The sequence below is a fragment of the Salmo salar genome, chromosome ssa16 (genome assembly GCF_905237065.1).
Source record: "Salmo salar chromosome ssa16, Ssal_v3.1, whole genome shotgun sequence".
In the NCBI taxonomy this organism is placed as follows: Eukaryota; Metazoa; Chordata; class Actinopteri; order Salmoniformes; family Salmonidae; genus Salmo; species Salmo salar.
In genome coordinates, this window is record NC_059457.1 from 9,879,782 (window position 1) to 9,893,151 (window position 13,370).

The 13,370-nt window shown below is 43.2% G+C and overlaps 1 protein-coding gene across 2 annotated transcripts in view; it reads left to right on the plus strand.

Moving 5' to 3' along the window:
* LOC106573260 (protein LSM14 homolog A) overlaps positions 1 to 13,370 on the plus strand; it is a 32,272-nt gene that overhangs the window by 6,682 nt on the left and 12,220 nt on the right. For both annotated transcript variants that reach the window (XM_014148168.2, XM_014148169.2), the window contains exons 2-3: positions 5,104 to 5,267; positions 10,110 to 10,302. In XM_014148168.2, the coding sequence (XP_014003643.2) occupies positions 5,104 to 5,267; positions 10,110 to 10,302 (357 nt within the window). The remainder of the gene's footprint in view (positions 1 to 5,103; positions 5,268 to 10,109; positions 10,303 to 13,370) is intronic.

Below are 13,370 nucleotides of genomic sequence, written 5' to 3' on the forward strand. Positions count from 1 at the left end.
CACTATCAACAAGGCAGGTCCTACAGGCCCTTGTTTTGTCACACCCTTGACTGCTGTTAAGTCGTGTGGTCATGTGCCACAAAAAAGGACTTAGGAAAATTGCAATTGGCTCAGAACAGGGCAGCACAGTTGGCCCTTGGATGTACACAGAGAGCAAATATTAATAATATGCATGTCAATCTCTCCTGGCTGAAAGTGGTATTTATGAGAGGTATTGACATGTTGAATGCACCGACCTGTCTGTCTAAACTACTGGCACACAGCTCGGACACCAATGCATACCCCACAAGACATGCCACGAGGTCTCTTCACAGTCCCCAGTCCAGAACAGACTATGGCAGGCCACAGTACTACATAGAGCCATGACTACATGGAACTCTATTCCACAACAAGTAACTGTCGCAAGCAGTAAAATTAGATTTAAAAAACAGATGGAACAGTGGGGACAGTGAAGCAACGCAAACATTGGCACAGACACATGCATACACACACACGATAACATACGTACTATACATGCACATGGATTTAGTACTGTAGATATGTGGTGGAGTAGGGGCCTGAGGGCACACAGTGTGCTGTGAAATCTCTGAATGTAATGTTTTTAAAATTGTATAAACTGCCTTAATTTTGCTGGACCCCAGGAAGAATGGGGATCCATAATAAATACAAATCTCCTCCCGTTCAGAATGCACACTTGATGCTCTGGCCGATTTGTTTACCTCTGGATAACATGAAAACAGCCTAACCAGCTCTGCTGGCAACAATTTCATTATGCTTTTTTGCCGACGTTTACGGACATGGCCATACTCAACGAGTGTTGGACACTTTAGCTTAAAACATGTAGCTAGCTACCTAGGTAAACATGTAAGATCACACACATTACGTCATGCCACCTAACATTAGCTAGGGAGCCAGCTAGCTAACAGTACACTTTAGCTTGAAGTGAAACAACTTTCTGTCAAATTTAGAAACGTGTAATATCTGAATGTAGCTAGCTAGACCTAGCTAGACCATCTTACCTGTACACATCATCATGCATGGTGGACACATCTCCCTGTCTCGGATCGATGCCACAAATGCCTTTAGTTGGAAGACGTAATGGGAAAATACCCGTTTCCGGATCTCTTTAGCTGTCATACTCTAATTCCACAGATTTTTCAGAACTTGATCCCCCAGAAAGTGGAGAGCAACACTTATGCAGCTACATGAAAAAAAGCCACTTTTGACAGGATTACCAACAGACTGACCAACTCAAATATACAAAAGCCTTTTATATGGCAGACCAATCCAAACTCCTCTCTCGGCATGCCCAACACAATCATTATCTCAGCCAATCATGGCTAGTGGGGAGGTTACAAACTAAAGTCCTAGGCTTTTTAAACCTAGGCAAGTCAGTTAAGAACACATTCTTATTTTCAATGACGGCCTAGGAACGGTGGGTTAACTACCTTGTCAGGGGCAGAACGACAGATTTTTACCTTGTCAGCTCGGGCCTTTGTTTTTGCAACCTTCCGGTTACTAGTCCAACGCTCTAACCACATTACATTGCACTCCACGAGGAGCCTGCGTGGCAGGCTGACTACCTGTTACGCTAGGGCAGCAAGAAGCCAAGGTAAGTTGCTAGCTAGCATTAAACTGATTGTTTTTTATAAGATAAATCTTAAAACCTCTTACATTTAGACGTTCCGCTAGTGGAACACCGCTCCAATATCCAATGATTGGGCGTGGCGCGAAATACAAACTCCTCGAAAATCCGAAAACTTCCATTTTTCAAACATATGACTATTTTACACCATTTTAAAGACAAGACTCTCGTTAATCTAACCACACTGTCCGATTTCAAAAAGGCTTTACAACGAAAGCAAAACATTAGATTATGTCAGCAGAGTACCCAGCCAGAAATAATCAGACACCCATGTTTCAAGCTAGCATATAATGTCACATAAACCCAAACCACAGCTAAATGTAGCACTAACCTTTGATCTTCATCAGATGACAACCGTAGGACATTATGTTATACAATACATGCATGTTTTGTTCAATCAAGTTCATATTTATATCAAAAACCAGCTTTTTACATTAGCATGTGACTAGCATGTGACTAGCATTCCCACCGAACACTGCCGGTGAATTTACTAAATTACTCACGATAAACGTTCACAAAAAGCATAATTATTTTAAGAATTATAGATACAGAACTCCTCTATGCACTCGATATGTCCGATTTTAAAATAGCTTTTCGGTGAAAGCACATTTTGCAATATTCTCAGTAGATAGCCCGGCATCACAGGGCTAGCTATTTAGACACCCACCAAGTTTAGCACTCATCAAAGTCAGATTTACTATAAGAAAAATGTTATTACCTTTGCTGTCTTCGTCAGAATGCACTCCCAGGACTTCTACTTCAATAACAAATGTTGGTTTGGTCCAAAATAATCCATCGTTATATCCAAACAGCGGCGTTTTGTTCGTGCGTTCAAGACACTATCCTAAAGGGTAAATAAGGGTGGCGAGCATGGCGCAATTCGTGACAAAAAAAAATCTAAATATTCCATTACCGTACTTCGAAGCATGTCAACCGCTGTTTAAAATCAATTTTTATGCCATTTTTCTCATAAAAAAGCGATAATATTCCGACCGGGAATCTGCGTTTTAGGTAAACAGACGAAAGAAAATAAAGCATTTGGTCGACGCGGGCACGCGCCTAAGCCCATAGTACTCTGATCGGCCACTTGCCAAAAGCGATAAAGTGTTTCAGCCAGAGCCTGCCTCGATATCGTTCAGCTTTTTCCCGGGCTCTGAGAGCCTATGGGAGCCGTAGGAAGTGTCACGTTATTGCAAAGATCCTCAGTCTTCAATAAAAAGAGCCAAGATGAAACACAACTTTTCAGACGGGCCACTTCCTGCATGGAATCTTCTCAGGTTTTGGCCTGCCATATGAGTTCTGTTATACTCACAGACACCATTCAAACAGTTTTAGAAACTTTAGGGTGTTTTCTATCCAAAGCCAATAATTATATGCATATTCTAGTTACTGGGCAGGAGTAGTAACCAGATTAAATCGGGTACGTTTTTTATCCGGCCGTGTCAATACTGCCCCCTAGCCCTAACAGGTTAATCGGTATTGTCTTTTTTTTGGTCCTCCAATAATCGGTATCGGCGTTGAAAAATCATAAACGGTTGACCCCCCCCCCCCACTTGTTATTGTTCAATTATTAATGGCCATGTTTAGATAATGAAATTGGAAGCAATTGTGGTCATAGTCACAGCTCTATCGCAATTGCCGATCAGCTGTTAGAATGAATTAGATTGACGGTAAATCAGATTAGGCTGCAGGTCAATAAAATAACACTAATGCATCTCAATAGGTAGTGCTTTTGTACAAACCAAATATTCCACAAATGACTTAATACAAAAACCTGTGGTTGTAATTTTAGCTTTTTATAATAAACAAATGTCTTTACAGAGTTAGTTTCTAGTGCACAACATGTGATTTAAAGCTATCTAGAATTCATATAGGCCCAATATGCTATATCTTAATCAATACAAATAATCTAGGAGCACCAGAAGAGAAGTTGTGCTCTTAACTTTTTGAAGTTGGGAGCACCACTGCTAACAAACGTTTTTATTTCGAGCCCTATCTTTAACGCCCAGTAGTTGACACCAAAAATATTTGGTTAAAAAACACTATCTGGCATACAATCTGTAGCTAATGGTGGCCCAACGCCCTATTAAGACACTTTATGCTAGTGTTTACTTTATATTGGCAGTTGTCGGTCATTTATATACTGACAATCACAAGGCTAGCTTTCTTGAGATTAATAGAGATGTGTTCCATTTTTAGCTCATGTGTTTTCAATTTTTATTAATGAAATGGGATGCAACCAGCAAAGTTACATCTATATGCAGATGATAGTTATATATTCATGTGCTCCTTCTCTGGTTCAGGCTGTTGAAGAGCTCCAGACTGCTTTTCATTCACTGCAGGCCTCCCTTTATGGTCTCAAACTGGTTTTGAATGTACAGGAACTAAATTCATGACCTTTACCAGAGCTAGAACTCTGCCAGAGAACGTTAGCATTGTCAGATCTGGTGACCTAGGCATTGAAAAAGTGTAATCCTACAAATACCTAGGTATTTAGTTGGATGACAAGTTGTCCTTTTTAAAGTTCATGTGGATAATCTTCTGACAAAGCTGAAATTGAAGTAGTTTTTTTTTTTTTTCGTAATAAGGCTTGCTTCCCACTTATGGCTAGAAAGAAGCTTGTTCGGGCTACTTTTCTCTCTGTAATTTGATTATGGTGACTTGTATATGCATGCAGCCTCCTCCGTCTTAGAGACCTTGCGCTTTATTACAAATGCCAAGTCACTCACCCACCATTGCACATGGTACCAAATGGTAGGTTGGACCTCACTTTATATGCGCAGAAAGATACATTTGTATGTGTTCATCTACAAAACCCTTTTGGGTAAACTCCCTCTTTACCTCTGTAGTCTGGTCTCTTTCACCACCAGTTACCATACCCGGTCTGCTAGGTGGTTGCTACTTAAAGTCCCCTAGCTAGCTGTTGCTAGCTAATTTCTCCTGGTCATAAACATTGGGTTGTTATTTTACCTGAAATGCACAATGTACTCTACTCCGACAATTAATCCACAGATAAAACGGTAAACCGAATTAGTTTCTTGTCATCTCTCCTTCCTTCAGGCTTCTTTTTCTTCTTTGGACTTTATATGGCCGTTGGAAGCCAACTTCACAACATTACTACAACCGACCAGAGTGTGGACCTAAAGTTCATCTTTCAATCACCCACGTGGGTATATGCTCCTAAAAACCAATGAGGAGATGGGAGAGGCCAGACTTGCAGCGCGTTGAGTGTCACAAATCGAACCAATTTCTATTTTAGCGCCTGGCCACGCAGAGGCGCGCAAACTGTGTGGGTGCAATGCTTGAGTAACATGGATGTGTATATGTATTTTGTGAGCAGGTGACCAACTTTTTCCCCCCCAGCCCAACAGTACACCTGACTCAAAGTACATTTCTGCTACACTTTGCATGTCATGTCACTGCTTATGCTAACTGAATGCTTTGTCTTTCCCCATTAGTTCGGTCTTTTGGCACTGAGGATCGGCCCACTGATAGGCCCATCCCGCCCCGAGATGAGATCTTTGAGTACATAATCTTCAGAGGCAGTGACATCAAGGACCTGACTGTGTGTGAGCCGCCAAAGCCAACATGCTCTCTCCCTCAGGACCCTGCCATTGTCCAGGTACAGCTTCTCCCAACCCCAAAGTACTTCAATATCCCAAATACACCCTTGTAAAACAGACATATGTAGTAAAAGTCAAGAATCAGCTAAGTGTCAATTTGCATTGTTCTATTATAGAAAGCATTATTATTCATGTTACAGGCTTTGGTTTCTCCATTTATGTTTTGAGGTTGGACTTTAGCACGTGTAGGGCGCACCGATTGTCACCTCATTAGTCAGTATGGTTACACCTGTGCTGGTTGCCGTCTCATTAGTGTGAAGGTGTTCCACCTGTGCCTTTTTTGTTTGCCTCCTATTGGGCAAATTTAGTGGGCCATCATGGTGGGTGTCTTTTTAGGTTCCAGTTGTTGTTGTTCGTCAACTTTCAGTGGACACCCCCATGAGTGTCTTTCAGAACCCATCTTAAAACCCCACCTGTTTCGGTTATTGGTCAGTGACTCTTTGTTAGTACCCTCTTCTGTTTATATGCGCAGAAAGATACATTTGAATGGGGGGGGGCAATGCAAATACTCTTGGTAGCCATTTGATTAAGGTGTTCAGTAGTCTTATGGTTTGGGGGTAGAAGCTCTTTAGAAGCCTCTTGGACCTAGACTTGGTGCTCCGGTACCATTTGCTGTGCAGTAGCAGAGAGAACAGTATGACTAGGGTGGCTGGAGTCTGACAATTTTTAGGGCCTTCCTCTGACACTGCCTGCTATAGAGGTCCTGGATGGCAGGAAGTTTGGCCCCAGTGATGTACTGGGCTGTTTGCCCTACCCTCTGTAGTAGAGGTTGACCGATTTTATGATCTTTCAATACCGATTAATGGAGGACCAAAAACAGCCGATACCGATTTTAATCTGACGGTTTATATATACTGCTCAAAAAAATAAAGGGAACACTTAAACAACACATCCTAGATCTGAATGAAAGAAATAATCTTATTAAATACTTTTTTCTTTACATAGTTGAATGTGCTGACAACAAAATCACACAAAAATAATCAATGAAAATCCAATTTATCAACCCATGGAGGTCTGGATTTGGAGTCACACTCAAAATTAAAGTGGAAAACCACACTACAGGCTGATCCAACTTTGATGTAATGTCCTTAAAACAAGTCAAAATGAGGCTCAGTAGTGTGTGTGGCCTCCACGTTCCTGTGTGACCTCCCTACAACGCCTGAGCATGCTCCTGATGAGATGGCGGATGGTCTCCTGAGGGATCTCCTCCCAGACCTGGACTAAAGCATCCGCCAACTCCTGGACAGTCTGTGGTGCAATGTGGCATTGGTGGATGGAGCGAGACATGATGTCCCAGATGTGCTCAATTGGATTCAGGTCTGGGGAACGGGCGGGCCAGTCCATAGCATCAATGCCTTCCTCTTGCAGGAACTGCTGACACACTCCAGCCACATGAGGTCTAGCATTGTCTTGCATTAGGAGGAACCCAGGGCCAACCGCACCAGCATATGGTCTCACAAGGGGTCTGAGGATCTCATCTCGGTACCTAATGGCAGTCAGGCTACCTCTGGCGAGCACATGGAGGGCTGTGCGGCCCCTCAAAGAAATGCCACCCCACACCATGACTGACCCACCGCCAAACCGGTCATGGTGGAGGATGTTGCAGGCAGCAGAACGTTCTCCACGGCATCTCCAGACTCTGTCACGTCTGTCACATGTGCTCAGTGTGAACCTGCTTTCATCTGTGAAGAGCACAGGGCGCCAGTGGCGAATTTGCCAATCTTGGTGTTCTCTGGCAAATGCCAAATGTCCTGCACGGTGTTGGGCTGTAAGCACAACCCCCACCTGTGGATGTCGGGCCCTCATACCACCCTCATGGAGTCTGTTTCTGACTGTTTGAGCAGACACATGCACATTTGTGGCCTGCTGGAGGACATTTTGCAGGGCTCTGGCAGTGCTTCTTCTGCTCCTCCTTGCACAAAGGCGGAGGTAGCGGTCCTGCTGCTGGGTTGTTGCCCTCCTACGGCCTCCTCCACGTCTCCTGATGTACTGGCCTGTCTCCTGGTAGCGCCTCCATGCTCTGGACACTACGCTGACAGACACAGCAAACCTTCTTGCCACAGCTCGCATTGATGTGCCATCCTGGATGAGCTGCACTACCTGAGCCACTTGTGTGGGTTGTAGGCTCCGTCTCATGCTACCACTAGAGTGAAAGCACCGCCAGCATTCAAAAGTGACCAAAACATCAGCCAGGAAGCATAGGAACTGAGAAGTGGTCTGTGGTCCCCACCTGCAGAACCACTCCTTTATTGGGGGTGTCTTGCTAATTGCCTATAATTTCCACCTGTTGTCTATTCCATTTGCACAACAGCATGTGAAATGTATTCTCAATCAGTGTTGCTTCCTAACTGGACAGTTTGATTTCACAGAAGTGTGATTGACTTGGAGTTACATTGTGTGTTTAAGTGTTCCCTTTATTTTTTTGAGCTGTGTGTGTGTGTGTGTGTGTGTGTGTAATGAAAATTACAACTATACTGAAAGGACACTTATTTTAACTTAATACATCAATAAAATCTATTTAGTCTCAACTAAATAATGAAACATGTTCAATTTGGTTTAAATAATGTAAAAGTGCAATATGTGCCATGTTAAAAAAAAAAAAAAAAAAGCTAACGTTTAAGTTCCTTGCTCAGAACATGAGAACATATGAAAGCTGGTGGTTCCTTTTAACACGAGTCTTCAATATTCCCAGTTATGAAGTTTTAAGTTGTAGTTATTATAGTACTATTTCTCTCTATACCATTTGTATTTCATATACCTTTGACTATTGAATGCACTATAGTATTGCCAGCTTGATCTCGGGAGTTGATGAGCTTGAAGTCATAAACAATGCAATGCTTGAAGCACAGCGAAGAGCTGCTGGCAAATGCAGGAAAGTTCTGTTTGAATGAATGCTTACGAGTCTGCTGCTGCCTACCACCGCTCAGTCAGACTGCCCTATCAAATAATAGACTTAATTATAATATAATAAACACACAGAAATACGAGCCTTAAGTCATTTAATATGGCCAAATCCGGAAACTATCATTTCGAAAACGATTTATTCTTTCAGTGAAATATGGAACCGTTCTGTATTTTATCGAACGGGAGTCTTCCCTAAGTCTAAATATTGCTGTTACATTGCACAACCTTCAATGTTATGTCATAATTATGTACAAATTCTGGCAAACTAATTACGGTCTTTGTTAGGAATAAATGGTCTTCACACAGTTCGCAACGAGCCAGGCAGCCCAAACTGCTGCATATACCCTGACTCTGCTTGCACAGAACGCAAGAGAAGTGACACAATTTCCCTAGTTGAAAGAAATTCATGTTAGCAGGCAATATTAACTAAATATGCAAGTTTAAAAATATATATACTTGTGTATTGATTTTAAGAAAGGCATTGATGTTTATGGTTAGGTACACTGGTGCACCGACTGTGCTTTTTTTCACGAATGTGCTTGTTAAATCACCCGTTTGGCGAAGTAGGCTGTGATTCGATGATAAATGAACAGACACCGCATGGATTATATGCAACACAGGACAAGCTAGATTAACTAGTATATCATCAACCATGTGTAGTTAACTAGTGATTATGTTTGTTTAAAAAAAATTTAAAAAAGTTTAATGCTAGCTAGCACCTTACCTTGGCTCCTTGCTGCACTCGTGTAACAAGTGCAGCACGCAGTCTCCTAGTGCCACGCAGTCTCCTAGTGGAGTGCAATGTAATCGGCCATAATCGGTGTCCAAAAATGCTGATTACCGATTTGTTATGAAAACTTAAATCGGCCATTCCGAGTAATCGGTTGACCTATACTCTGTAGTGCCTTGCGGATGGAGGCCGAGCAGTTGCCATACCAGGTGGTGACGCAAACAGACCGGATGCTCTCAATGGTGCAGCTGTGGAACCTTTTGAGGATCTGAGGACCCATGCCAAATCCTTTCAGTCTCCTGAGGAGGAATAGGTTTTGTCTTGCCCTCTTCACAACTGTCCAGACTTGCGGCATACGCCTAGTTTCCTCAATCGGGTCATATGGTCTAATTCCGAAAATACCTCATCTATTATGACTGAAATGATGTGTCCTCTCTTTCAGTTCAGTAGCCTATCCAATTTTATGCATATAACTTCATATGGCTGACAGAGCAATAGTGTGAGGTTCACCATAAGAAGTAGTTTTGCTTTAAACAGTCGGTGTATTTGGTCATTTTTAAATGAACAAGAGAATTTCAAAAAGGACTGCTATCATTTCTCATTCATTGGTCAGAGCGGGAGAAGCTCTGTAAACTTCTAAACCATTCGCTTTCGAGACGGGTAAAATCAAACTGCATTATATTAACTGTCTAAATGCCAAGATGGTTTAAAAATAATATTGATATGGTACTAGCTCAACATTTTCAATCTGCAAAAATGATTAAGTTAATCAGGTGGTGAATAGATATAAAAATTAGGGGGACGAACATACTGTACATTTCCACCTCCCACCCCTAATCTGATAGTGGGGTGGTCTGCCCAATGGCTCAGCTCAGGTGCCTCCACACACGCATAGGGTCACTCAGCTTAGAAGTCATCTCAGACCGATCCAGCACAAAGAGACCCAGCTCCTGAACTCCCATCGGCAGCTGATATTAATTTAAAATGGAATATTAAGGTGTTTATGCAGAAAATGTTAGTGCATCAATTTGTTCCTCTAATCAAACTAAATCGTACCAGATCGTTTCAAACTAAAAAGTATCGAAGCCCATGCATCTAGATGCGTATCAACTCAGTCATGAAATGAGAGATGCACATCCATAATGTCAGTGCACCTGCGCAGTGATATTTTTGCTTCAACTCCCTTTCTCGCTTCCTTCCTCTCCAGTCCTCCGTGTGCTCGGCCCCTCCACCTGCTCCTGCTGCCACTTCAGCTCCATTCCAGTCGGTGGGCTCCAACGGCCTGTTCAACCGCGCTCCCGTGCCCCTGTACAGCCAGTGCAACACCAGCCCCCTGGTGTCCCTGCAGTTTGGCACCGTTGGTGTCGCTAAGAGCCACAGCAGCACAAAGCCTGGATATGGTGAGGAAGGGACCGCTAGCTAGGTTAATATCACTAGTGTGTTCAAGGTCTGATATTAGTCAGTCATACTTTACTAATGTCAACTGTGTTCTAAAGCTTATCTTAGTACTGTACATATATATTGTCAGTCACGTTATACCTTAAAATGCAAGCTAATGCTATGCATTAAGCTATCTACCTGTGAAATGCAGGTAGCTATGTTTTAAGCCCTGTGTCAGGAAGTGACATAGTCATGCATGCTTTCCAAGGGTGGCGGGCTGCAACATGGCTCTTGGATCAAGTTGGGCATTTCACAGGCACAGAAGGTTTGACTGTGGGCTCCACTATGCCAAAAGAGTCACGTAGACTGTTGGCTCCCTTATGTTTTACAATCATTTGATATTCAAAAAGTAACATTTTAGCTAGTACGCTCTTAGATATTCTGTGTGATAGTACTTGCCACTTCCCCTCCATTACAAAGATGCTGCTAGTACTCAGCCAAGGGTCACAGGTCAGGAAGTAAATCAGGTAATAATGAGGCCAGTCAGAAGGTTACTTTCGTAAACCTGATTCTCTGATATTATGAGTGAGATCTCACGTGGGATTCACCTGAATCTTGAGGAACCATTTACACATGTCTGTTAGACAGACCAGTCGAAGGGAGGTGAACCCCTCCATTCATAATAAGGAGCTACTAGCTCACCCTGTGGTGATTCTCGAGCATGCCGAACTTCGTCACGCTCTTACAAGTAGGGGAAATGTGGTGAGCTATCTCACTCATGATATCAGAGAAACGTGGTAATGAAGTAACCTTGATTTCTCTTCCAATATGTCCCCATATCGCACTTGAGATATTGCCAATTCCATTATTGCAAATATGCTCTCCAAAACCAGGTAGTCTTAACATATCAACCCTCAGAGGCCCTGACACTGAGGCCACTATGCACCAAAGAAGTTGCAGTGATGTCTAGCCAGTAGAACCTGGGCATATATGCAGGGATTTCCAACAAGCTGCATCGCAAATCTCCTGTAAGTAGATGCCCTTTGAACAGTGCCCAAGAGGTAGCCATACCTCTGATGAAGTGGGCCCCTTGGCCGTCCGGCAGCTGTAACCCCTTGCTATTATATTAGCTCTTCTGTAGAAGTGGTGGGTGGAAAGCCAGAAGCTCCAAGGTGAGACAATGGAAAAGCCTGGGGCGAACTGTAGGCACGAATGGTGAACTGACAGCGCATGCGGCTCACGTACTCGCTTTGGACTTAAGGGTGACCAGTAAAAGCGATCTTGATGGAAAGCTACTTAATTTCCATGCTTTCCAGCGGCTCAAAAAGCTGCTGTGAAATGGCCTCGAGCAATAGACAGATCCCGAGGCGGGAGTTGGAAAACTGGACGTAAACGACACACCCCCTTCTTGAAACAACGTACGTTTTTACCAATTGTTATTTCCAAAGCCCATATGACAGGCCAAAATAGCGGCTAGAAAGACTAACAGCGGAGAAAGCAATATGAACCTGCAAAAAGCACAACTTGTTTTTTTTGGCACATTTTCTCAAATGCACCGCTTGTTTCCATACAGTGAGTGTGTAGAAGGGGCCCTGGCACTCTGGATAGTCAATGACTGAGGCAGGCCTGCCACATCCAGATTTGACCTCTCACAGGCCAGGCCCAGAAGGCCATTGTGTTTTGAGTGCGGGTGGAAAATCTTTGTTTGCTTGAGTCAGAAGATCCCTGCATAACGGGAGTTGCCAGGGCTTGTCGTACAGCATGAGAATGATCTCCGCTGACCAGAGTTTGCCTGGCCATCGAGGGGCTACCAAGATGATGGATGAGTCTTACCTCACTGTCTAGCTGTCATTTCTGTGATTTATTATTCAAGCTGGACACAATCAAGAAACTGTATGATTCAAGGTCCGTTTTTAATTTCTACATTATCTCGATTTGGTTTTAGTCAGTTTTAAAGAATATTGAGTTGAAAAAATATACAGTGCATTTGGAAAGTATTCAGACCCCTTCCCTTTTTTCTAAATGTTGTTACGTTACAGCCGCCTTCTAAAATGGATTAAATACGTTTGAAAAAATCCTCATCAATTGACGCTATCCCATAATGACAGTGAAAACAGGTTTTTAGACATGAACATGTTTATTAAAAATAAATATATCTAATTTATGTAAGTATTCAGACCCTTTGCTATGCGACTCAATATTGAGCTCAGGTGCATCCTGTTTCCATTGTTCATCCTTGATGTTTCTACACCTTGATTGGAGTCCACCTGTGGTAAATTCAATTGATTGGACATGATTTGGAAAGGCACATACCTGTCTATATAAGGTCCCACAGTTGACAGTGCATGTAAGAGCAAAAACCAAGCCATGTGGTCGAAGGAATTGTCTGTAGAGCTCCGAGACAAGAATGTGTAGAGGCACAGATCTGGGGAAGGGTACAAAAACATTTCTGCAGCATTGAAGGTCCCCAAGAACACAGTGGCCTCCAACATTCTTAAATGGATGATGTTTGGAACCACCAAGACACTTCCTAGAGCTGGTTGCGTAGCTGAGCAATCGGGGAAGGGCCTTGGTCAGGTAGGTGACCAATAACCTGATGGTCACCCTGACGGAGCTCCAGAGTTCCTCTGTGGAGATGGGAGAAAGTTCCAGAAGCACAACCATCTCTGCAGCACTCCACTAATCTGGTCTTTATGGTAGAGTGGCCACTCCTCAGTCAAAGGCACATGACCGTCCACTTGGAGTTTGCCAAAAGGCACCTAAAGACTCTCATAGCATGAGAAACAAGATTCTCTGGTAACCCAGCCGCGAGCTGCCCAGTGACGCGAGCCTACCAGAGGACCTAAATGCCTTTTTATGCTCACTTCGAGGCAAGCAACACTGAAGTATGCATGAGAGCACCAGCGGTTCTGGACGACTGTGTGGTAAGTCTCTCAGTAGCCGATGTGAGCAAGACCTTTTAAACAGGTCAACATTCACAAAGCCGCGGGGCCAGACGGATTACCAGGACGTTAACTCAAAGCATGCACGGACCAACTGGCAAGTGTGTTCACTGACATTTTCAACCTCTCCCTGACCGAGTCTGTAA